The sequence below is a fragment of the Typha latifolia genome, chromosome 14 (assembly GCF_019914945.1).
Source record: "Typha latifolia isolate L0001 chromosome 14, TyphaL0001v2, whole genome shotgun sequence".
Classification (NCBI taxonomy): Eukaryota; Viridiplantae; Streptophyta; class Magnoliopsida; order Poales; family Typhaceae; genus Typha; species Typha latifolia.
Window position 1 is genome coordinate 1969917 of NC_133099.1, and position 25087 is coordinate 1995003.

At 37.4% G+C, this 25087-nt stretch overlaps 6 protein-coding genes and 1 long non-coding RNA gene across 7 annotated transcripts; 3 read left to right on the plus strand and 4 right to left on the minus strand.

Annotated features, from left to right (window-relative positions):
* The first annotated feature begins 2175 nt into the window (after nucleotides 1-2175).
* Nucleotides 2176-3371, plus strand: LOC140800939 (uncharacterized). Its single transcript, XM_073155874.1, has one exon. The coding sequence runs from the start codon at nucleotides 2327-2329 to the stop codon at nucleotides 3221-3223; it is 897 nt and encodes a 298-aa protein (XP_073011975.1). The 5' UTR covers nucleotides 2176-2326; the 3' UTR covers nucleotides 3224-3371.
* A 1168-nt stretch (nucleotides 3372-4539) lies between these two features.
* Nucleotides 4540-8009, minus strand: LOC140800938 (nicotinate-nucleotide pyrophosphorylase [carboxylating], chloroplastic). Its single transcript, XM_073155873.1, has 11 exons — nucleotides 7800-8009; nucleotides 7573-7721; nucleotides 7317-7450; nucleotides 7176-7239; nucleotides 6997-7079; nucleotides 6592-6675; nucleotides 6339-6491; nucleotides 5462-5638; nucleotides 5308-5375; nucleotides 4919-5050; nucleotides 4540-4838 (listed from the first exon to the last, which is right to left on the minus strand). The coding sequence occupies exons 1-10, from the start codon at nucleotides 7922-7924 to the stop codon at nucleotides 4954-4956; spliced, it is 1134 nt and encodes a 377-aa protein (XP_073011974.1). The 5' UTR covers nucleotides 7925-8009; the 3' UTR covers nucleotides 4540-4838; nucleotides 4919-4953.
* Nucleotides 8010-8563: 554 nt separating this feature from the next.
* On the minus strand, nucleotides 8564-14345 carry LOC140800812 (UTP--glucose-1-phosphate uridylyltransferase). Its single transcript, XM_073155688.1, has 21 exons — nucleotides 14091-14345; nucleotides 13929-13976; nucleotides 13694-13785; nucleotides 13501-13591; nucleotides 13140-13200; nucleotides 12979-13056; nucleotides 12836-12886; nucleotides 12454-12527; nucleotides 11526-11598; nucleotides 11113-11170; nucleotides 10973-11019; nucleotides 10829-10894; nucleotides 10224-10256; nucleotides 10014-10066; nucleotides 9867-9942; nucleotides 9700-9756; nucleotides 9526-9609; nucleotides 9348-9446; nucleotides 9165-9269; nucleotides 8841-8912; nucleotides 8564-8755 (listed from the first exon to the last, which is right to left on the minus strand). Exons 1-21 carry the CDS (start codon nucleotides 14174-14176, stop codon nucleotides 8729-8731), a joined length of 1431 nt encoding a protein of 476 aa, XP_073011789.1. The 5' UTR covers nucleotides 14177-14345; the 3' UTR covers nucleotides 8564-8728.
* A 1274-nt stretch (nucleotides 14346-15619) lies between these two features.
* LOC140801512 (autophagy protein 5) lies at nucleotides 15620-19568 on the minus strand. The gene is made up of 8 exons (XM_073156691.1): nucleotides 19313-19568; nucleotides 18913-19037; nucleotides 18670-18736; nucleotides 18493-18582; nucleotides 17738-17825; nucleotides 17471-17614; nucleotides 16737-16868; nucleotides 15620-16223 (listed from the first exon to the last, which is right to left on the minus strand). Exons 1-8 carry the CDS (start codon nucleotides 19424-19426, stop codon nucleotides 15868-15870), a joined length of 1116 nt encoding a protein of 371 aa, XP_073012792.1. The 5' UTR covers nucleotides 19427-19568; the 3' UTR covers nucleotides 15620-15867.
* A 669-nt stretch (nucleotides 19569-20237) lies between these two features.
* LOC140800642 (histone H4) lies at nucleotides 20238-20758 on the plus strand. Its single transcript, XM_073155407.1, has one exon. The coding sequence runs from the start codon at nucleotides 20338-20340 to the stop codon at nucleotides 20647-20649; it is 312 nt and encodes a 103-aa protein (XP_073011508.1). The 5' UTR covers nucleotides 20238-20337; the 3' UTR covers nucleotides 20650-20758.
* Nucleotides 20759-21576: 818 nt separating this feature from the next.
* Nucleotides 21577-23808, minus strand: LOC140800641 (NAC domain-containing protein 45-like). Its single transcript, XM_073155406.1, has 3 exons — nucleotides 23601-23808; nucleotides 23193-23470; nucleotides 21577-22032 (listed from the first exon to the last, which is right to left on the minus strand). The coding sequence occupies exons 1-3, from the start codon at nucleotides 23755-23757 to the stop codon at nucleotides 21760-21762; spliced, it is 708 nt and encodes a 235-aa protein (XP_073011507.1). The 5' UTR covers nucleotides 23758-23808; the 3' UTR covers nucleotides 21577-21759.
* On the plus strand, nucleotides 23380-24921 carry LOC140800643 (uncharacterized). The gene is made up of 4 exons (XR_012111289.1): nucleotides 23380-23518; nucleotides 23630-23859; nucleotides 24002-24210; nucleotides 24302-24921. It is a non-coding gene; the product is annotated as an uncharacterized lncRNA (long non-coding RNA).
* The last annotated feature ends 166 nt before the right edge of the window (nucleotides 24922-25087 follow it).

Genomic DNA, 25087 nt, shown 5'->3' on the forward strand with positions numbered 1-25087 from the left:
ATACTTCAACACCTTTATAAAAACTAGCATCCTATTAGGTCATAATAATCAGTTTTTATACATTTTGAGGTACAGGTTCTAACCACATTACGTAGGAAGGGGTATATACCAGTCCAAAAAGATTTGGTGCGCCTAACTCTAGGGTGGCACGTCGTTTTTTCCATTTAGATATTTTTTGATGTGATAGATATAATTAGGCAATGATGTAAAGTTCAATTTAAATTAGATTTTCATCCCCCATGGCCTATAGGAGATAGAATTCAAATCTCTATATATTATCAAATTTTTGTTTAAATTAAATATTAAATTTATGGCAGATATATGTAAGTAATTTAAAAAAAATTTAAGAGAGAATTTTCTTAAACTTTCATAAGTTAACTATAAAAAGTTATAAACACTTTAATTCTGATATAGATATATTACTCTCAGTTAATATTATATATATTTTTTGTTTGATAAATTAGTAGGGGTAATATAGTTATAAAAAATAATATGAACATATGAGTATGAAATTTAATAGGATATATTCGTAAATATAAAAAGAAATACTATTTTCAAACTGAAATTATAATAAAAAATAAATAATCACCTATTGAATTAGTTAATTAGTTATAGCACTTAAAAAGTTTCTAGTGTTACTATTATATATCTATAAGTATATTAAACTGTTAGATCCTTCTTTACTTTAGAAAACTAGATATATAGATATGAAGAGTATAAAAGAAGATCCCAATGAGGGGAACTTGATTGATTTGGGACGATTTCTATGGATGGTCTTTGGACTATGGAAGGAGAGAAACAACGTGTGTGTACTTTGGGGCTTCACACTCCCCTATCCAAATGTTGATCAGAAAATCCAGTAGGCTTGCTCAGGATTACATGGAAAACAAATCAAATGAAAGAGGCAAATCTGGGCGAAAAATCTGGGTAAGGTGGAACCTCCAGTCCTCCCACCATGGAATAAATACTTGTAAATACTGATGGAAGCTTTCGACTTAGATGCTTAAACAACAACCAAACAGGCCTTAAAATATCTCTTTTAAGTGCAGTAAATTCCCATCTACTGCTAACTTGTCTCATGCAGCTGATTTGAAAGGTAGGGAGGGGGCCAACCAAGTTCCATTAATTTCGGTTTCAGCAGAAATGGTTGGGGAATCAAATCACTGAGATAGTCATTACCACTTCCAACGGAATTTTTCAAAAGAAATCACCCCCCCCCCCCCTCTAACAGCTGCAAATCTATGTATTGCCCATCTGAAGCACTCTGAGGTAAACACTTTCTTGAAAAGAAAAGGATAATGTTATTGGGATTCCAGTCCAGTTACAGGCGTTCAGGAGATAGCTTTGGGGTGGTTTGGCAATGGTTATAGTCCTCTGGGGGCATAATTGTTGATATTTCTCATAAATCTTTTTAGATTTTTTGCCTGTATATACTCTTCTAAGATTTCTTAGACATGTATGTCTCTCAAAAGATTCAGTCAATATAAAAACCTCTTTTTAAATTTTTTTTTTTTTTTTTGTGGGTATGGGCATCTCTCAATACTAACTAACCAACTAACCAGTACAAAATTTGATCAATTGAGTTAGTTTTAGCTTTTGCGGTCCAACCAAATATAAATAAGACGAGGTTTTTATATAATTGCCGCTATTTTTTTCTTTTAAGTTGAGTCTTTCGTAATTTTCCATTATAAATTACTTTTAACATAATATTTCTAATAGATTGTCGTTAAAATTAATAAACAATATATAGATGATTAGAATACTCTTCTTTTTTAAAATTTAGAGTGTAAAATATTTATCAATAATTTTTATCTTGCATAAAGAAAAGATAATTTTTTACGGATAAAATAATGGATAGCTTCTAGACCATTTTAAGCAATGATAAAAAAATCTTTTTTTTTTTAGAATTTAATCGTGATTAGTTAGATTTAAATAAATACTTACTAGTAGTACGAACGCAAAATGTGCAAATATTTAGGTGCAGAATTAAAAGGGGTATAAACGCAAAAAGCCCAAACCTTTCTTTTTTACACACCGACCTAGGAATAGGATTCCTCTCCGCCCGGGTCAAACCACACCGATCGAAACCGCACGCTCAGCCTTTAGGAATAAATCAGAGCCGTCCACTTCCTTCGCCCTTCTATAAATAGGCCCTTGTTTTTTAGTCCTGTCGAAAAAAGAAAGCATTAAATCATAACAAGAAAAAGGAGGAGAAGAGAAGGCAAAGAAAACCGAAACCGAAACTAACGGATCCCTTCTTCCGATCTAGGGTTAGGGTTTCGCTAACGGCTAATCTCTCTAGCTAGGGTTAGGGTTTGAGGAATCGATGAATGATCCGTCGCAGATGATGAATCGAAGCTTCGGGATATGGCAGCCTCGGCTGCCGCCGCTGCCTCGGCCGACCAACGATCCGATGGGCTTCCAGAAACCTAGACCAGTCTTCACCGGAACCGCCGCTGGAAGACCCAACTGGAAGGTCAAGAAGCCTCCGGCGGCGGCCGGGGTCGGTGCCGGCGACGAGTCCCAGTACCAGAGCCGCTACAATCCCCGTCGCTTCTTCCCTAAGAAGAAGCACAACCGATTCGCCCCCTTCGCGCCTCGGAACACCACCTCCTTCATCATCCGAGCCAAGAAGTCCGGCGGGATCGCCTCGCTGGTCTCGCCGTGCCCCGTGACGCCGGCTATCCTCCCGACCCCGCGGTTCTCCCCCTCCCGCGAGGGCCTCGTCGACATGGCCAAGGAGGAGTGGGGCGTCGACGGGTACGGGTCCATGAAGGGCCTGATCCGCCTCCGCGAGAGCAAGGAGGAAGACGACGAGCTCGTGGAGGAGGATGGAAATGGCTCGAGCGAGAGCGAGGTGGAGGAGCACGTGGAGGTCGAGCGAAGGCTCGACCACGACTTGAGCCGGTTCGAGATGGTCTATCCCAGAAGAAGAGGAGACGAAGGCTACGATGACGACGACGACGAGGAGGAGGAGGAGAGTAATATAGTGAGGTTGGCGGAGGAGAACGTCATGTTAAAGGAGAGGCTTTTCTTGATGGAGAGGGAGATGGGGGAGATAAGGAGAAGACTGCAGTCGCTCGAGAGGCATTGCCGGCATAGGAGAGTCGGCGATGGGAATAGAGCCGGTGACGACGTTAGTGGTGAGAATAGTAATAATAATGGGGAGGATGGAGGTGGAGATGTGTGCTCGGAGAACAGCGTGGATCGATTGCTGGATTAGGGGATTAAGAAGGAAAACTCTTCTTTTTTAAGGTGTAAATATTTTCTTTAAATCTTTTTTTCTTTTAAATTAGGGCATTTGGAGGAACAGATGAGTAGGAAGATGTAGAATGCTTGGGATCACAAAAATTTCCTTCCTTTTTGATGAATATGTGTGGTATGATTGGGGCTATTCGCTCTGATTTTAGTAGTAGTAAGATTAGACTATTTAAACTAAATATATAAATTTATTTTTTACACTAGAGGTGTATATTTTTATAATAAAATATACTTAAAACTTTGTTTTTATTATTTGAAAATTAGAAGTTTAGATTGCGACGATGAAAAAGTATGTGGTTTGGCAGATGGAGATGGGAATTAGGTTCGTCATCTGTTATATTATCCATCATAGAATTGGTGTGGCAGAGGCATAGTTATTGATGTTGTGGTGGATCTGATGCTACGAGGGAGAGAGAGAGAGGAAAGAAGAATGGGATCCAGAAAGTTATGGTAGGAAATTAAGTGAGCTCTTTGATGGTAGAAGGGTGGGTGAGATCCACACAAGGTTAGAAATCTACCCTTTTTTCCTTCGTTTTCTTTTTTTTTTTTTTTGGAGGAAAGAGTCCACCTTCTCTCATAGGACTTTTGTTTGACTCCTAGTTCTTTTGATTCATCTACAGTTATAATGACAGTTCCAAATACTCTCTACAGTGTAATTCACAAATGATAAAAGTATCCATATAAAAGAATGCTGGTCGTAGAGGTTAATTATCATCTAACTTAAAAATGACTTAATGCCAAGATTAGCCGCTAGTCTTGTGCTATAGTTCTTTTTATTTTTCTTGTTTCTTTTGAGAGAGATTATGGTAGGGTCTTATGGTGAGCATAAATTACGGCATAATTACAATTAAATTTCCATGTTGTAAGTCTTCCTCATCAACGACATTTCAAAGATCTATTGATAAGAGTATAGTTATTTACTCCTTATCTTCTTCCTATGTGGATGGTGACGTCCCAATTATCTGGCCTACTCAAATAGCCTATAAGTAGTGTTAGCCGTTACGATTGGCATGATGATTAGAGGAAAAATAAAAATAAAGAAAATAAAAAAAAGATATGATACTGCTGGAGTCGTCCACTTAAATCAGCGGCGGAACATTGGTTGCAAGAAACTAGATAGGTTCAAAAAATATATTCCTATCGCTGTTGTGCTTTTAAGAGAATCTTGCAACCATCGAGCTGCGTGCCTACACATTTTTGTTCTGGATATCCAACTAGTGCTTCTTACTTCATGACATGTATAGATAATGAGACAGACTCCATCCAGTACAAAAAGGATTCTGCAAGCATGCAAGTGAAGTCCTACCAGATGATCATTAGGTTGGCTCGAGTACCGAAAGCCTTGTTGAAACACATGATTATTACAGTTGAGTTTGTTCGGCAGAAAGATTCAAGAATTGCAACGTCTATAAATTGTTGAACTTTAGAAGCAGGAAACTACCATAACTCCTTGTTTAATCCTCATGTGGCTATTGTGAGATTGCACAAGTGGTTGGTTGGTAGAGTATCGGTTCGACGGCTGCAACCAGTGGTTGCTTGAAGCTCTTGAATTTTCTTATATATGCACCAACCATAACCTGTTAACATATATAAGTGTAAGTCTGGAAGAGTTGAAAAGAAGGTTTTTTCTACAATCCAGGGGAAAGAGAAAGCATACTTAGTATTAGGGTAAAGAAAAATGAAGCTCCATGTTCAGGCGCGGTTTGTACGCCGTCCAACTTGAAGTGCAAGTTCAGTGTCTATTTTGAGAGAGATATCAAGTGCCTTGACAGAATGAGTTAGTGCTCCGCTGGGATGAGGCACAATACCAGTTAGAACTTGAGGGATCCCACTGTCTAAGTTTGATAATAAATGAGAATTTAAGTTGAATTACATTGTTTGTTAATAGTGCAGAGTATGTATTCTACTATGCCAGTGAAATGACTGCTTAGGAAGGGGTGTGTGAGGTTCCGAGAAGATTTGAAAGCAAAGTCAATGCTCTAAATAGAGGATTCAACAACTAGGAATTGATTATAATTTCCATTAAACAAGAAGAGATATTGGTACCTGGAGATATAAGTTACTCCAGTTTCTCCTATTTTCTTCACTGTTTCAATTGTAACATTTCCAGATGCCTGTGATCATATTGATGCTGTTAATGCTATGCCTCAAGCCATACCATTATGAATTGCTTAAGCTCTAAAAAGAAAGAAAAGGTTACCTCTGTCTCAAATCTACCATCAATCAGCAAAACTGCATCTTTAAGCATTGAAACATCTACATCCCCATTAGGAAGAGGGACAACCATGTTATCCAACATTATTCTGGTCAATGAAGTCTTGTTGTCAGTTGCATATTGCAAAACCTCTTTCACTTCTTCAAGTGTCCTTGTCTCAACCTGATTCAGATTTCAGTGTATTATTAATTTTGAGAAAAAAGTACATAAAGTTGTGGCAGACAGACATGCCAAGAAGTGAAGACATTACAGAAGACCAGAAAAAGTAGGCAGTGATTACAAGATAGTCAAGGCCAAATTAAGGATTTCATCTGAACTAGTCAGTAGAAAATATGAAAGTTTATGAATGAAAAATAAAAAAGATTGACTAATCAAATGCTCAAAAGTTCTAAATAGAAATCATTTGAATAGATAGGACGGATTTCAGAAAATTAAAATGCCCAAGAAATCCAAGTCACAGCGCTGAAAATTGTGCACAGAAGTAATTTGACATAATGTCATATTTTTCAAACAGCAAATCACATCACCAGGCTTAAAGTGGATATTGTATCAAGACATCATGAGATTACTAACACAAAAAGGGAATGACCACACCATGCATTGCAGAAAAAAATTATCCTTTTTTAACAATAAAAATGACGGATAAATCATAATAGCTACGGTAACAGAATGACAATTACCAACACAATGCCATATCAAAGATCAGATTACAATGAACAGAAACCTAGACCTTATTTGATACATACAAGCAGAATTTATACGTACAGGATCTAGGAGAAAAATATTCTAGAAGAGTTCAGCAAATTCACGCAACTAAAAGAATCGCATAAATGAGTACCTACTTCGCAGTTATACTTCATACCTCAACAGGAACTGTAAAATTCTGTTGCTCCAAGAACTGATCTACTGACTTCATTGCATTTGTGACACCTCCAGCTACTGATATATGGTTATCCTTTATCATGACCATGTCGAATAAACCAAGCCTGTGGTTCTTTCCACCACCAATCAGGACCTGAAATATTAAAGACCAGTTGGTATCGCAAGCGCAAAAGAGAAAGGGAGAAAAGAATAGGAGAAAAAGACAGCAAAAGAGCAAGAGAAACGATAAGGACCGCCCACTTATCCACCAAACGTAAACCTGGAGCAGTTTTCCTTGTCTCCAAGATACATGCAGGATGTGCAGCATCTGACATAGCCTGCAAAAGTGAAAAAAAAAATACTTAACAAGATAACAGGATGGACAATCAGATATTCATAAACCTCAATAAAAGGTATGTCACAGGGAGTGATTATTTAACAAGATAACCTACAAAGGAGTGACTATTTAACAAGATAACCTACAAAGGAGTGATTATTTAACAAGATAACCTACAAAGGAGTGCTTATTCAACAAGATAACCTATCTTTCTCGGACAATACAAATTCTTTATCTATTTAAAGGAACTTGCCATACTTCAAGATACTTGAATCAAGAAATAGAATATGGCTCAACTACTATTTGTTGCATTAGGGATCACCTTCGTAAGAGTCGCTATTCCACTCATTCTCTGCATAAAGTTGAGTACAACCCTTTCAGCAACGATAATGCTTCGGGCACATCCTTAAGAAAGAAAACAACCTATAAGCAATTAAGCATAAGCATTACCAAATACGATAAATTAATAATCAAGACAAACTAAATTCTGAAATCTCCTACCATGCACTTTGCCAAATTGCATGCCTTTACGAATATAATTCCCATCCTTCTCAGACCATTCAACCTAACAAATTATCAAAAGTATCTTATATATTTTGCACTAACTTGAGATGAATGGGAAATAAGAGGGAAAGGAGCTACGTTTAGTGATGGGTCGACTTCATTAAAAATCATCTCTGCAAGAGAGATTCCAGCAATGACCCCATCCTCCTTCGCGATGAAGGTGGCTTCAGCTTTCACATCGATTGGTATAGTAGCCAAACAAGTTACATCCCCTGCTCTCCACAAGGAACGGAAGGATAACCATCAACAATCATTTCTATTATGTGCAACATCATAATCTAATAAAATTTGCAAGGATAAAATTAATAGCAATGGTACAAAAGAGCTACAAGACCTCGATCCCCAGCGTCTTCGGAGAGAGCGAGAACGATAACGGCGTTAAGATCGTAGGTAGGGTGAGATGGCGGCATCACCGCCGTCGATCCAGCCGTGAAGCTCGGGATTCGAGTCCCAGATGCGGCGGCCATAGCAACGAATCGAGCCCTAAAATTTTAGAGGGCAAGAAAAATTTTGAGCTAGATAAAGAAGAGACGAAGTTTAGTTTAAGGAAATCGCGCAAACCTGAGTGGAGGAAGAGATGGGGTAACAGGAGAGGATCGGAGAAAGGGAACGGAGATGGAGATGGAGATTTTCCTAGCGATGGGAGGGGAGAGGAGAGGAGAGGAGGGAGTGGAAAGTACGGACATCGTCGCCGGTAAGTGTGGCTAAGGACTCGTCGATAATTCATTCATTACCTCACTGGGCTTCGGAACGTGGGCCAACGAGATGATTTAATTAAAGAGAATCAAATTCCATTTCGTTTATATTTGGTTCTTGATTTTAGAATACTTTTTAACTCCATTTTAATTGAGAGTTGAAGAGCAGTTTACACCAATCCAGAGAAGATATTATTATTTTTGATTAAGAGTATGCTGTAATACTTCCAGACCGTATAAGAATCTAAATGAAGCATAGTCCAGGAAGAGTCTTACTCCAAGTTCACTTTTAAACTTTAGTGGCTTAGTAGCACTGAGAGTGTTTAATAGCAATGATGTAATTTTTTTCTTTCTTGCAGTCTACTATTAACTTTTACTAACTCCGCGTATTACTGACGAATTATCGCCAAGTGTATGTTGCCCCATCAAATAATAGTATAGGATGATAATTTATTAGGAAAGTGACTAAGCGTTGTTGGACTGGGAGGACCGTACTCGTCTCTCCGTAATCATACACATATGGTATAATAGATGATTATCCAAAATAATACAACTTTGTTAATATCTTTGTTAATATCACACCTTAACATCAATGCAAGAACCACATATTACCCTAAATTAGGAAACGAATGCACGGAAAAGATGATCATACATTATTATATGTTGAATGAGGTATGTGCATTACATCCACATAGCTGCATGCAAACATGAACCAACGCTCAAACTGGCCAAAAGGGCCTCGTAAAATTTATGTAACATGGCATAAAACAAAATTGACGAAATTTAAACGTCTCCTCAGATGTCCTCAGGACCATTGATTTCCTGAAACACGGAGAACAAAGATTGTTTACTAATGCAACTCGGCATTCATGGATGCAGAGAGGGATGAAAATTTTGAGTCTCATACCTTGTTCTCAAGCACAGCTCCATCTGGAATCTCCAACTTCACCCCGGATTTTGCTGTGATGCTCACCTTGCCCTGTTGAGAGAATTCATAGATGGGAATTCGGGTAGCCAGATTAGTAGAGATAAGAGATAAAATAGCTTGAAGCCTACAAACTACACTGGTCAAGATGGAAAGATGCAAAAAGAGGATTTCTGAAGTCATGGATGAAGAATGTAGAAGTGGTTAAACTTATCCAAGATAAAATGACACTGAAAGGAAATTAATGTTCAAAGGCAATAAATCACCCATGGTAAACGACTTGAATGCAAGCACTTGCAAGATTACCTTAAGTACCACGTCAGCACCAAACCATACATCACCAGAAACCTTTAAGGTATCAAGCTCAACTATGCTGGGTATGGATTTGAAGCGACCAAGGAAGTTGCCAACCTGAAAGTATTGGTAGATTTATTATTTACAATCTAAACTCACAATTTTTAAGAGCAGCACAGTCATTTAAAGATTTACCTTTTTAAATTCCGGTCCTAATTCAATTGAGGGATTTGAGGGATTTACTCTAGCTTTGTTGCGGATAACGAAGCCATCAACCAAGGTATAAAGATCAGACTGCAATAGGATACCTTCCTTAGTAAGCCACAGTGGTTCATGTTAAATAGTTAATTCTAGCCAGAAAGAGCATACAAACCTGCACAAGCAGCAAATCTGATGTTGCCTTCACTGGTAGAAACCGGGACCGAGGAACATTAATACCGATTGCATTGTCAAAGAACTGACTCACAGAAAACATGAGAAGATGCTTAAGAATTTCAAATGATAAAGACCAAATATTAGAAAGCAAGCACTCAATTTATTTAAGTACCCGAATGGCTGCTCCAGCTGCCGTTTCCAGTTGAAGAACTTTGACACCTTCCACTTCCTAGAAATTAAGCACTTCATCAGAATTATTCCTTAACGATAAGTCAGATAACTTACAACTGATTGAATGAGAAAGTCAAAGGGAAACCTAGTTTTCAAATGGATTATCACCTTGGGGTTTGGAATAATCTCCATTTTAAGTGCGTCAGCTTCAACAAGCCGCTTAATGGCCTTCAAGTTCACCCATCTGTTATCTAATACTGTTAGATACAATCAAGATGCATATTCCATTCTAGCATAAATTGTTAGTTCACATACAGGTTGTTGGTGTTGAAGATCTTGAACTTCTCAATTGATTTGAATTCATTCACCTGGGCCACAAGAGTACGCCAACTTAATATCATACTCCTTTTGAATTATCAGAAGTTCAGAACAAGTGCTGCTTGTGGACATGTCGAAGATGATTTTGTTTACAATAACACAATAATTGAATGGCCAAACATATTAAATAACTACTTTGGAGCTTACATGTGCATCAGGAACTTGTGCAATCTCCAAAAGCTGCAAAAGTGTTGTACAAGAAAAATGTTTTAAAATGCCAGGAAAGAATTGAACCAAGCATTATCAGTAAAGATACAAATATAAAGTGTCTGGCAATCCAAATGCACTCTGTTTAAGATCTAAAATAAGATACAGAATGAGTTACTAACTATATCTTACACATGTCAAAAATGTATTCCATTAGCAATTAACTTAAGGATATGCTTCAGTTCAAATGTACTCTGTAATAAGATGCTTCAGCTAATTCCAGCATAATGTAAAGCAGAATTCACTTAATTCTTGCAATAGAAAAAGGTGCTTATTCGAAAAGGAATGGTATATGAATTGCACAAAAATGCAGACATGAAACACATGATAAAGTTCATCATATAAATGAACTATGTATATACAACTTGAGGTGGCTATGGCATAAGGATAACTAAGATTTATCAACTAAACTTTAGCACCAGTTAATTGTTTTCCAAATTAATCTGTTAAGTAGGGTGAACACTAATATCACTAATATCATATATTCATATCAAGAAATAATGGTGAATGCATAGCACCAAGAGTAAAATCAAACCCCCATATACCTGAACCCGTCCTTCATATGAAATCAGTGTGCCACCTTTAACATCAGCCAAAGTTTTTGGAGTAACCTGAGAAGCACTACAAGTCTTGAGTTATGGGTTCAGTTAATTGATTAATTCCAATTACCAAGTTAAGAAATCAAATACCTCCATACAGTATTCATTTTGGTTGTTGACCAAATGGTTTAGGATCTCTGTGTTTGTTGGTCAAAGGTACAACACAATTTGAAAATTCCAAAAATGTACTTGAATTGGGAATTACAACTACAACCATAATATAAGGATACTTATGTCAACTATAGCACCCAAGTTGTCGGAGTTTGCTACAAAAACATACTCCTTGCCCTGAAAGAAATTAGAAATAGGATCAATTAACAAATAAGCAAAGACAATAAGAAAACTTGACTAACACTTTAAATGGTAGCATTTTTATGACTAAATTACATTTTTCACCCCCTCCACTATGACCCGGTATCACATGAAACCCTAAAGAATAAAAACTGTAAATCTTTTCACCCCTTATACTATCTAAAATGTACAACCTTTACCCTAACATATGGGTAGAGATCTTTACACCTTATATGGTTCAGGGGCAGATAGTACTTTTTTATTCTTCATGGATATAAATTACTGAATCATAGTTTAGATTGTGAAAATGTAATTTAGCTTTTATGGTGACGGGTACAATCCTCATGCTAACCTGCGATAGCAAGATATCAAGCTTGCCGCTGTTCATCAATGATGGAAATACATCACCGTGGCCCGGAGGATACCTACACATTCAGACAAAACATTCAAGATGCTGCAATCCATAAATTAGATATTGTTGATCAATGCAGCCGTAAGTATGAAGGAGAAAATATCCAGATACTACTTTTCTTCTTTTCTCTTTTTTCTTTTGACTGATCCAAACTTTCAGAAGGTGGATTGCTATGTGAAGTGTTGCTTGCAAAAGGAATATTGAAGATAATTTTGCATATATACTGACATTCTTGAGCTTATATGGCTTGAAAATTCTTAAGTAAAGAATTCACTGCTAACATATTGATCCTTATGAGTTATGACATAGAGATTATGCCCATATATGCTGCTATGAATTTTAATAAATCCAGCCAGAGTTGGATAAGGTGCAACACATCTATTTTAAGGCAAGTCTTAAATCATCTTCTGTCATACCAGAGGCAAACCACAAGATAGAAATAAATGCCAACAAAACAAGAAACAAATGCTAACAAACATATGGGAGTCAAGAAGAAAAAAAAAAAATACTAGTTTCCTCAATGTCACCTTCTTAATCAAACAAAGAACCTACTTAATGAGGACTGAAACAAAAGCCTCTCATACTCCTTTGAGCAAATCAAAGGAAGTTAAGTTTCAGTACTTCAAGGATAAATATCGAAAGTGTTTCTTTTTAGCAAACAAAAAGTGGCCAAACAGACATAAACAAAAGAATTTGCTGTCTCAGACAATCCTTTTCCCATAATCCATTGCCAATGCTGCAGCTAGTTCAGTGAGGAAAAACCAAAAAAAGTAATTTGTCCAATGGTCTCGACCATAGTGTCATAATACCAAGTACGTTCCTCATTGCCTGAAATGGCTATTAATGTAGAGTATAGAAAATAACTAACCAGCCATCCTTTCCAGCCTGTCCTTTGCATGGCAATGGCGAAAAGTCCTCAACAACCAAACGAGGGTACTGACTCTGCATAACAATCAATTTGGACATGATCAGATCAGCTGCCAAACAACTAAATGGCCTTCTTCCCTTGACTAAGGTGATACAGCCTGAAAATGGCCACTTATGGTGACAGTCATGCTTGCCACTATACAATGTGAGTCACAGGTTTGACTGACATGAAGCCTCTTTGGCAATTGGGTAAGGATGTGTTTGTACATCGTACCCTCCCTAGCTTCCAACTTGCAGGAGCCCCATGCAATGGGACTAATTTCTAGACTGCAAGATGACCTAGATACTGAAATTATATCAGAAAATAAGATGAAAAAATGTACCTGATTAAATGTGTGAATGTCAATGTCTGAGTTGGAATATTTCTCCACGATCTTCATAAAAGATATATAAATTGGTTAGCAAGCCAATAATAACAACAAGAATGTTTTCTGATGTTTAGAAAAGTGAAGGTGTCGAAAGTCACCTTTAAGGTATCATCATGAGTATTGAATGAGTTCATTAAAAGCAATGGGACATTGCATCCGTACTTTTTGTTGAGGGACTGTGAATGATATATAACATAAGTTACCTACAATTAATAAAGTAAATGTAAAAGAACTAGTAGACTATCAGAAATCATAATACCTCTATTTGGATGACAATTAGGTCAAGAAATGTAAATCCATTACGGACTTCAATAACAGACCTGCAACAGATAATAATTCATATTAAAGCAGTCACGTTAATGAGTGTCAGGAGAGTGAAAAAATTTATAAGCTCATGTAACCTTGAACAGACATCACCAATTCTGTGCATTACATAATTACAAAAGATATCATAGAACAAGTAGGTATATAGGTATTCGTGTATTTTTTTTGTACAATAGAGAATATGCTCACGGAATTAAAAAATCATCACAAAGTTGGCATTGATCTCATAACATATCAAGGAATTGGTGGATACAGCAGTTTAGATTCTAATAAGTAATAATTTAAATCATACTTACTTGGGACCAGTACATCCCATGGTCGTCCCGAGACCTCCATTGAGCTTTAGCACCACAAGCTTGTTAAGAAGCTTCTTAGTTGCCTCAAGATCTGCATTCCAAACAACACGATCACATTTTATAATCGGACAAGATCTAATAAAGTACACGCAGTAAATGGAAGATCCGTTTAAATCGCGAAAAAAAAAATTACCTTCTGGAGGAGGCGCTAAGGTCTCGTAGGGCACCACAACCTCGTCAGTGGGAGTCTGGATCTTACTCCACTCGATCTGCTCCGCTTCTCCACTAGAATCCCATCAACAGCACAAGTAAACAACGTCTCAAACACCAATGACCAAAAATAAACACAAAACGAAGCCGAATTCAAGATGTAATCAAGAAATAAGCATCAAATTCCACGGGATCAGAAGTAACCGGATCAAATTTACCTCAGATATCGAGATACGAGATTGATGAACCCAGATTTCTCGTTTTCACTGTCAAAAACAAGAAAAAAAATCTCAGAGTCTAGCATCAGATCTGAGATCATTAAGCTCAAAAAGGCAAAACTAATAACGGGAACCCTGATGAGATCGAGAATGTTGATTCACCTGATCTGACCGAGGCCAGCGACAGCAGAGCGGAGCTTCTCGATCGTCTCCTCTGCGGCGATAGGGCTCGCAGCGACGGTAGCCATTAGAGATCGATCTCGGATCTAGAAGAACAAGAAGAAGAGAATAAGAGTCGAGGAGAGGAATCGAGAGGCTTCGGATGGGCGAGAGGAGATAGGAGAAGGGTGGTGACTATGCGACTGAGAAGAGGAGCTCCATTTTATAGAATATATAACGGCGAGATGACGTCCTGCCGTTACGCATAACGGAATATTCCTACGTATATGGCGGGTAGCGTCGTGAGTACGCGAAGATTCAGGACACGTGGCAATAAGAGGCCTATTCTATGGACGTAAATACGTAATAGTAATCAGGGGTGCCAAGCTATAGCGGCGGCTCGCGAGCCGCTCGAGCCGAACTCGAGCCCCGCTTTCGAGCGCAAAAAATAGTCGAGCTGAGCTCAAGCCAAACCCAGCTCGTTTTGGCCCGACTCGATTAAGAGCTCAAAATATTAATATACTAAATTCAACGGATCGATGGTAAGAAACATAGGCCCGATGTAATGTATGAAGTAGAATACGTCAACAGCGATTTGATTCGATGTTGTCTTCCTATTGGAGCCACATGACACTATCTTAGTTTTGTAGTAGTTTATGAGCATTGCTAACATTTGCTGACGTGGCAAGTACATGAAAAAATACTGGTTATAGTCGAAAGATTACTTTTATGTTATTGTCAACCGTAATAGTTTATAGAAGATTGGTTATGAAAATGTTAGGTTCTTAGGCCCCACAGTTATGCTTAAATAAGATTCTTGGAAAGCTCGTAGCCGTTAATGGGGGAAGGCAATACGAAGAAACGACGTGTTCAATTTTTTCTCCATCACCTAACGAGCTAAACTTTCGCTCTGTACTGATGGTTATTGGTTAGCAGTCAGCAAAACCATGATGCGAATGCGAGACCTTAAAATGGAACGAGGTGTCATAGATTGGAGTAGTTAACGGTGCTCCTTTTTTGTTAGAGAAAAAAAAAAAAGTTAAAAAAGAGAATATGAGATTTAGTGCTAATAGATTGAGCAGCTAAGTGTATAGCAAACATATAATACTTGTGAAAACTTGTGCTAGTAGAGGGCAACTTTTACTTTCATTTGCAGCAGTTTAGAAGATTAATTATGGGGAGTATTAAGTATTTCATTTGTCTATAAGTTTATAGTCGGGTTATGCTTTAATTAATCCCAAATCTCACACAAAGTTCACATAAATTGAGGACATCAGTGAAATAATACCAGCTAAGTGGAGCTTGATAAAGAAAGAGGGCGACATAAGTAAATATCCAAAAAGAACAAGACCTTGAATTGCTATACCTTTTCTAGTGCTACCAAACAAGGTTGTTTAATGCATCAAATGTTTATCACGAAAGAAGTGAAATAAATAAAAACAATACCAGAAGCCCGTGCCACAGCAACTTGGAAATTCCTCGTTAGGTGAAGGAACATGGCTATATTCTAAACATTGGCAAATAAAAAGAAATTATCTGACAACCAAGAATCCATTTCAGTAAACAGTTTATACATCAACTATGCGATAGCGCAACTTAAAATGCATTTTCATTAGCTTTGAGGCAAGCCCTTTCCATAATATACAAACCATTTGATAAATCTGAGATGGGAAGTGAAAATTTCAAACCTGTACAATAAATAAGGTGTTAACTGGGGGTAAAAAGAAGAAGAAATCAATGGAATCACCATCTTGTGCAAGGGAATTGAGGTTGCCAAACATCATCTTGATTTGGGTTCTGAAGATAACCCAACAAATACACATATGTGAAGGAAGTATTCAGGGTTCTTTAAGTTGTTAACCACCCAAAAGAAAGGAATGTTCATGTCCAGTTCAATCCCTTGAACACGAATCAGCTTTACTTTTGCCTTCTTGGGTGAATGCACCTCAGACTGCTTTCTGGATGATATTTCTTCTGCCTGAGAACTTTTTGGTGCATTAATTATCTCTGAATCCTCTGAAATTGAATCTTTTGGTTCTTTTCTGATCATAGAGTCGTAATCACCAAATAATGATTCATCACCAAAGATCTCTGGCAGTAAACATTTCATGGCATGCTTCAAAGTGATATAGTTACCTATGACACCATGCACATACTTCCTTTAAAACAAACTAAATGGATAAAAAATTAAGAGCATACAACTTTTGGAGAATGTAATGCAGCAAAAGGAAATTATCAGTGGTTGCAAAGAAAAGAACATAACTTACAAATTGGATAGAATGAAAAAAAAAATTATTGTCATTGTCACAATGCAAAAAACAAAAAAAACTGCCGCTTGGTCCAAAAGGTAATCAGATAGATCACAGAAGGCATTAATAAGCTTTTAAATATTTCAATATAAGTTACAGCAAGTTCAAATCAGAAGAGAATGTGAAAATGAAACATCCAGAGGCAAAGATAGAGAGAATAAAATTCACATTGAAGTCGGAATAGAATGCAGAGGGAGCAATGCAGCAACAGAGGCAAAGATGGAAGGGTCACGTCAAAGTCAGAATAGATTGCAAAGGGAAACATGCAGCAACAGAGGCAAAGATGAAAGGGTAAACAAAATAGCAAGACTGTGATGTCCTGAAGAGTTCATTAGAGTACCTTCATCCTTGCGAAATTCATACGGTCGGTTTATATATGATACTCTTTCCCAACTATCAACTGTCGGTGCATCTTCTAAATCATCAAGACTTTCACCAGCACTCCGAACATATAACCGAACAGGGATCCTGCCTGACCAAAGATTAATTGGTAAACAAAAAACGAAGGTCTTGCTTATAATCATCAGATTGTTAGTCATGCATGACACGAGTGATTACGAATTAACAAGTTTGTTTTATTCATGAGTAAAAGAAGACTTAGTGCGACGAAATGCTGAAAAAAGAATGTCCTGAAAGTTCTGTATTGACATGGAGAGAAGAAGTGGCATAGATGGGTATTAAGTACATGATAGTCCAGAAATAATAGTTAAAAATCCATTTAGAAGAAAAAAAAGTGTCAGAAGTTTATATTGAGTTACTGAGTTGTTTATATTCATTTTGCATCTAGGACATAGGGTCATCTGAGATCCACATAATCCAACAGCATCTGCACACTATACTGGGAGAGACTGGTTTAACCAAATTTTGAGTGCTGAAACTTTTTTTTATTAAAAATCCCTGATCTTGTTTATTGATAATTTTCTCTTAAATGCACAAGCAATATAACTTCTTTTTCAAAATAGGAAGGTGAACATATACACTAAGTTGCATGTATATCTGATAGTAATATATTAGTTTCTGGGATTATGATACATGATGAAAGTTAAAATTGCTTTTCAAAGGCAAAAGAATTACATTGTCGACCAGATCCAACAGATTCAGGTTCAGCGTTAGCTTGTTGATGCTGTGCCAGCGACGAAGATGTTCTCATTAAACAGTCATCTCCAACTGGTCCAAGCTTAAGTTTAGATGAAATGTTAAGGTACCCGTCCATGTTACCTGATGCAAATATCATCTATAGAGGTAAGGAGAGAAAAATGACGAAGAGACTAGAGACTATCAAAAAGAATAAGATCTTGTATTAGGAACATTTTACAAGCACCAGTTGCAGTGTACTTGTACCTCTTAACAATGACTGCCAGAGGTCAACTCGATCAGCTTGAGACATATTCATGACGTTCTTACAGTTACCATTTATAATGTATGCCGCCTGCACACATAGATGTATGTTATAAGCACCAAATAAAGGTAAAATATTTTGTATTATTTCTCTTGCATACTAGCAGTGAGCATAGAAGTAATAACGTATACATTAATTTTATAATGATCCAGAAAACATCAGACAGTGGTTACATTGCATTGCTACTTTGATGCGGAAACTAAACAAAAAAAAATAATACAGGATAGCTGAGAAAAGAAAGAGATCTCCTATTTAGCTATCTGCAAAGAAAGTTTGTGCACAATCTCTTCAAGTCATATCAAGCTTGGCAGCAAGGGATCAACAAAACCTTTCCAATATGGAAAGTTTGGCAACAAGAACAGCAAACAATTAAAGAAGGCCGACGGGGGAGAGAATAAGTACATATATCCTGATGATTTGGAATTAAGTAATCCTCATCACTTACACCATCTTGGGCCAGCCTATTTAGGCGTTACATTCAAAGGATAATGGAAATGATTTTTACTGGATAGTTTTGCTGTTTTAATTTTTGTTAAGATGATATAAGTGCATTAACTAGAAACATATACTTCCGTAAAATTTTAGCCAATAATTATAAATAATGTAGAATGTACTTCTCCCAACTCACACTACTAATATTGATAAAGTAGATATATGTCGTGAAGTCAAGCAAAAGATATGTTCTCATAAGACAAACCTCTTTTAATGAATTAATATAGCTCCGCTCTACACTGTCTTCACCCTCACAGGGCACCAAAATTTCTCCAGCATGTCCTCTAAAATGAACCTGTCAATATTCCATCCAACCAGTTTTAATATAGCTCCACTTTCACTAGAGTTCAAGATATCAGATAGAGGTTGAAACAGGACTTACTGTTAGGTTCCAAGGTCGTTCTGGTTCTGCACATAAAAGGTCAAAGAGAACTCCTGTGGGTATATACCTATAAAATATGCATTAGGATTAAAGCCCGCAGTGGCATATCTGCTGATCCGCAGAATATTGCTAAATATCCAATCGCAATCGAGCTAAAAGATGTTTATTGCTATAAATTGGGTTTCCTGCAAACAGATTATACCCCCTAAGATATTGCACAGATATTAAAAGAAAAGCATATACCACTTAAGCGGAAGGCCTCTGTAGTCAAACCAGATAGTATCATTGCCAGGAGGAAGTGAGCTACTGAAATGAGCCTTTATAAGAGGCACTAATAGAGGAAGATACCCAATTCTTGGCCCTAGAACCTGAAAAAGAATATAAATATTCTCACAAGATTAAAAACTTCTCCACACCAATCTATAGCATCTATTCTTTGCCATCATGCTGTGATATTACCCTATTTCTACTAATCGATAACCAAATCGCGAAATCGCACATAAATTTCACAAAAAACTAAGAACAACTAGGAATAGAACTACAACGGCACATCCAGTGGAAGGCAACAAGAACACCTAAGACCAAGATCGAATAGGCTCTCGGATAATAGAGCGAAGGATTCTAGGACATGGAAGAGACTCACCAGAACCGGAGGCGGCGGCGGTAACGAGGTGACCTCGGATTCGTGGAGATGGATCTGGAGAGGGATCGCGCCTTTCCACACGCGCTTCACCGCTTCCTCCGAGCACAACTCCATTGACTTCTTCTAAGCTCGCTTCCTCCTCCCCTCGCGGCGAGGAGATCTCTTTCAAGCTCACAGTTTCTGCGAAGGACGGGAACCTTCAGGTGATGGAAGCGCTTGCTTCCGTACCCGATTGAACTAATAATGGGCGATCCCCAAGCATGATCCGTTTCCGTTCGGGTTTGGATCCAAATCCAATAGTTATAGCATTAGGTTCGTATCCAAGTTTTGTTGGAGATGAGTTGAAATATATATGTTGAAAAATATTATTTGAATAGCAATGTTAAAATATTTAATATGTACCTGTGTCTACATGTATATATATTTATATCAAAAGAATAAATACAAATATAATTTTACATGTGACACTCTTATTTGGTAAAAAAAAATACTGAACAATACCTAATTTAATATAAAAAAACACCTGCGGAATATAATAAAAAGTAGAATTTAAATGATAAATTTATCTTTCCTATAGTAATCTTATCTCGCTCCTTTAATATGATGATTAAAAGTTATTTGGAGGCCTAATTTAATTTTATTAATTAAATTAATATGACGTTTGGATTAAATTTTATTTATTCATTGAATAGTAGGGGTTAGTATTTTTTTAACAAATACAAAATTCTATTTTATAAATAATAAAAGAAAGTAAATTTTATTTGTAAGAGAAACACGACTCCCTCCACGTCACCGATCCGTGCCAAACGGAAATTAGCCCATCTAAACCGTCCATAAAAAAATCAACGGCTATTAACAAGCACTTCACGGATCGCTTCTTCTCTTTTCCTTTCCCCCCAAAATCCAAAATCCCAATCCCTCCTTATAAAAATTCCACCACCTCACCCAATTTTTTTCACAAATCCATCCATTTCCCTCTCCAAATCAAACAAGTTATCTCCTTCGATCCGTTCTAGAGTGCGACGATGTCGGGCCGCGGCAAGGGAGGCAAAGGTTTAGGCAAAGGCGGCGCGAAGCGCCACCGCAAGGTGCTTCGCGACAACATCCAGGGCATCACGAAGCCGGCGATTCGCCGCCTTGCGCGGCGTGGCGGTGTGAAGCGGATCAGTGGTTTAATCTACGAGGAGACACGTGGCGTCCTCAAGATCTTCCTCGAGAACGTCATCCGTGATGCCGTCACCTACACTGAGCACGCTCGCCGCAAGACCGTTACAGCCATGGATGTCGTGTATGCTCTCAAGCGCCAGGGGCGTACCCTCTATGGTTTCGGTGGTTAAGGTTGATGTGTGTGGGATTTGAGAAGTTGTAATCTTTTTTATTCTGTAATGGAAATTTGAAGTTTAGTGCATTTGTAGATTTTGAATCAAATATTTTTGCCTTTTGAAATCCTATTTGCGTGAATTTTGGAAATTGAGTCCCAGCAAAATGATTGCTTAGGTCTGATACATTGGTGACATATTCTTCCATCGAATGGCGTGAAGTTTTTCAAATTCGTATCAAAATTATAGCTTAATGATAAATTTAATTGAGGATGGTATGAATTATGCTATCTGGCGTGTTGTAAATTTTGTGCTCGTATGATATGGTGATGGCCCTCAAAAGCATTTGCCTTTAGACTCTTCTCCTTCTATTTCTTGCCTCTTATTGTAGGTTTTCTTTCCCCCTCATAGTTATGCTACTCTTCGTTGCAGGAGAAGAGTATCGATACAAGGCGCAGCTCATATTAGGAATCATAGGGTCCTTAGATGCAACTCCTCTTGGTAATTCATACGATCTCTTGTTTAAATTTCATAATATCATGCCTTTTTTACTCCAATCCTATTTGTCTATTGTAGGTATATGATCTTTGATTATTGAGATTTCTTGTCCCAAACTTATTACCTGGAAATAACGAACTAAATAAAACCAATGATATCTTACTAGCAATCCTCAGTACATCTGTACATATCATGAATATTTACTTTGGAATCATGATTTAGATTCTAGGATTGCCAACTGCTAAAGGTTAATCTAGAATTTATACTTGAAATAAGTATTAGTTTTGTAGTTTTGTGCGATATATAAATAAGACCTGAGTTTAAATTGACAAGAACATTAACTTTGACAAGATTTTGGTACTTGTCATTGATCTGAAATATTTACACTCCTCTACAAAGTTTTCTGTTATTTGTTAACTAGCAAAAAGTAAAATAAACACAAACGAAGAAGAAAGAAAAATATAAGCTGATTTATCATGTACAATATATCCCACAAAATGCATGACATTTGCCTTATACATTCACAAATCAGATGACAATTTTCCTGTTGCATATATTTATACTCCCATCATGTGATGATATATGTCATTCTATATTATCCAAATCAAACAGAAGAGCAGAGGGAAGTCATTAATCAGCAAAAGCTATAGAAGAAGCCTCCCCTACCCCATTACTTGGTATGTTAGAGCACCATGCGTCATCAGTTATGAACTGCATCCATGCATCGTCCTTATCATCCTCATCTATGCATGCTGACAATGGTCCCATAGGCACATCCGGTGACATGGTTTCGTGTTCTTTAATTACCTCTTGGGAACTCTCCGCCAATGTGCATTTTCCTTGCTTTTCTTCTTCTGTAAGGACCACATTTTTCTTGAATACTCGACATAGTGCGTATGAATCCTGAGACAGGTTAGAAAGAATGATAAGCTGATACTGCTTCTGCATATGAAACTTCAACCTGTATGAACCCAGATAGGAAATTTGATGCAGCTATCTATATTTGATAAGAAGAATTCTTGAGATAGTCCCTGTTTGGTTGCTGAATAGAGAAAATGCTACTAGTTGATAAGGACTTTATTCTTGTATAAATATGATTATTATCACTATCCACTATTGCCATTTTGGATAGGAGAGTATCGTAAACTTGTGTAGGTTTTACCCGGGATAAAGTTGGAAAATGTTACTTCCTATCAAAATTATAGAATGCTTTGAAAGTAATGAAGAGTATGATAGAAAGCAGCATATCTATTTTGTCCCTCCTGACCGAACCCGCCTAAAAAAGAAAAACAGTTTCAGTCCGGTCGCATCGGGTAACATTCCTAGCAAGATTTTGGGGTGGCTGATGGGCAATTTGAGAATAAAGAGAAAATGTCATCGTCACAATTGGTGACAGTAATAGATATGTAACTTTTAAGGTGGCATCAACATACAACTCCTAGATCGTGTCTGGTCTTGGCAATAGAGTGATCATGGTAGAATGCAGTTGGTGCTTAAGCAAGAAGAGAATGGTATATATCTCTTGGTAGAATACCTGAATTAGAAACTTGTCTCATTATAATATTGAAAGCTACATATATGCAGTACTTTGGCAAGTACCAAAGAACCATAGGAAGCAAGGAACATTTTGATACATATTTCTATGGATAGGAGAAAAAAGAGAAAGGTATTGTGGGGGAACCTAACTTTAGATGCACTCTATGCATAATCCACGTAGGTTATCTTCTTTCCTTACATCCTTTGCCTTGTTTGCCATGTGACAGCTACATGTACATTTTTTAGCATTTTAAACTAAACCTATAGTGAATCAAGTTGATTCTCTAATGCTGTGAATTAATCACAAACTGAGGAACTAAACCTTGACCATGCTGATGAATTAAGCATTTGCATGGTTTTCAGGATAGTGCATGTGGAAGGAATAAGGAGATTCTAACGTCCAAAGGATTATTAGATAGCATAATGAGAAGCAGCTAAATAAATCTTTTACTGAAGGTGATACCTATTTCCTATTCTGCCGATGATTAACTGTCAATTTAAATGACTCAGAGATGCTGGCCACTAACCTGAATTCCCACTGTGTCCTCACAATCCTTGTCATCCAGGCGATATTCATGCATCACCCAGTTTGTCCGGATACCTTGTGGAGCTCGACCTCTGTAATAGACTAGTGTCTTCTTCATACCAATTGATCTGTTCTGGTAGCAAACTCGCCGGTCTTTTCCTGTCGACTTCCAGTAGCCTGCTCGGGTTGCTCGGTTTGTGCGAAATCCATTAGGATACTTCCGATCTCGTGGCCCAAAGAAGTACCACTCTGGATCTCTGCTTGGCAAGAACGACTTGTCTGCTTGGAAATAGAACATAGGTTTCTTAAATTCACATTGCATGTTTGGTAAATACAATTTTGGTTTCCAAATCAGTTCACAGCAGTATCAGAAAGATTCTAGTAGTTGATTCAGAATTTTTAGTCTGACCTGCTAATTCCCATGGTTCACATTTGTAGAGATCAACTTCTGGGATTATATCCAGCTCGATTTTGAGGCCATGGATCTTTCTCTTGAGGTAGTAATTCACTAGCTCCTCATCAGTCGGATGGAACCTAAAGCCTGGGGGAAGATCCACCGGAGCCATCCTCCTTTGTTAACCCTGCTAGCTCTTTTTCTCTCTCAAGCGACCTCTGTCTTCTCCTTTCCCTTTAGTTCCCTTATAAAAGAATTGAAGCATGACCTGCAGGTCATTGCCACTTTCTCTTTTTCAGATTCTTACACAGGATAGAAATATCTATTTTACTGTGTTGTGGTATCATCTAGCATTGCAACATAATTTTTCCCTTGACAGCTCTCAGTTGACATTGAAAGCTTTAAATTTTTTGCAGGATATAATGGAATTCTTGTCCATTCAATAACAATAGATGGCCAGTGAAAACCTTGGCCAACTCTAGAACAAAACTACAGAGATATCAGGCGGTGGGAACTCAAATTTTACTCTGCCTCATTTGTTACTCTCTTTTCTGTTGACATTGATACTTTATCTCTCAGATTACTTCTCAAAGTTGTTTTATTGGCCTGGTGTGTGATAAAAGAGGTAATTTCCTAAAATATTTGCAGTCATTCTTTTCTTTGACTCCTTCCTCGTAGGTTCATTTGTAAGCTCTATTCTTACTGTTCTTTTTCAGAGGTTGTCATGTAAGAAGAGAATCACTAAATGCATACGAACCTCTTCTTTATTTGTCTTGGGATTGGTATTACAGAGACAAAAGGAAAAGAGAAGAGAAAAGGGACCATATAGCTAGCCATCTACCGTGAATGGGCTAGTATGCTAGCTACCTCAAGCACAACTGCTAACTTTAAACCCTGTCAAAGGAGTGATCTCAGATTCTGGGTGCTATCAATCATCACATTTCTAGTATAATGTAGACTGAAGTTGGTTAACTTTCCATCCATATTATACTCCAAGCATTAAAGTGCTTAAGTTCTTTTGTATGTCCACCATCCTCATTAAAAGAAAACCAAATACCATTGTAATGACTTATGCAGTACGGCAACGGAAGAAGGTGAAAACTCTACAAGTTCAGCAATATTTTAGTGCTTCAATTCAACAGCTTTACTAAAAGAACTTGTCATTTGTTTATTCTTCAGTATGATCTGAAGGTGGATTCACTGATTCAGGTGCTCATGAAAGCTACAATCATTGTCAAAAGGCTGGATAATATCACAAGAAAATTGCTTACCCTGCCGATAGATGTCGATAATTTATGTATCTTTTATTTTTATTTTTCCTCTTTTGATGATGGAACTCTATGCAGATGCAGATATTGTATTAGCTTAAGATGAGATGGATGTTCAAGTGTTGTTAATATAGTATTAATGTGTAGATCTAGACAAGCTTTGCTTTTACTTGTCTTTTACCTGGCCTCTTCTCATTGTCATCTTGTTAACTACTTTCATGAGTGAAGTATTTA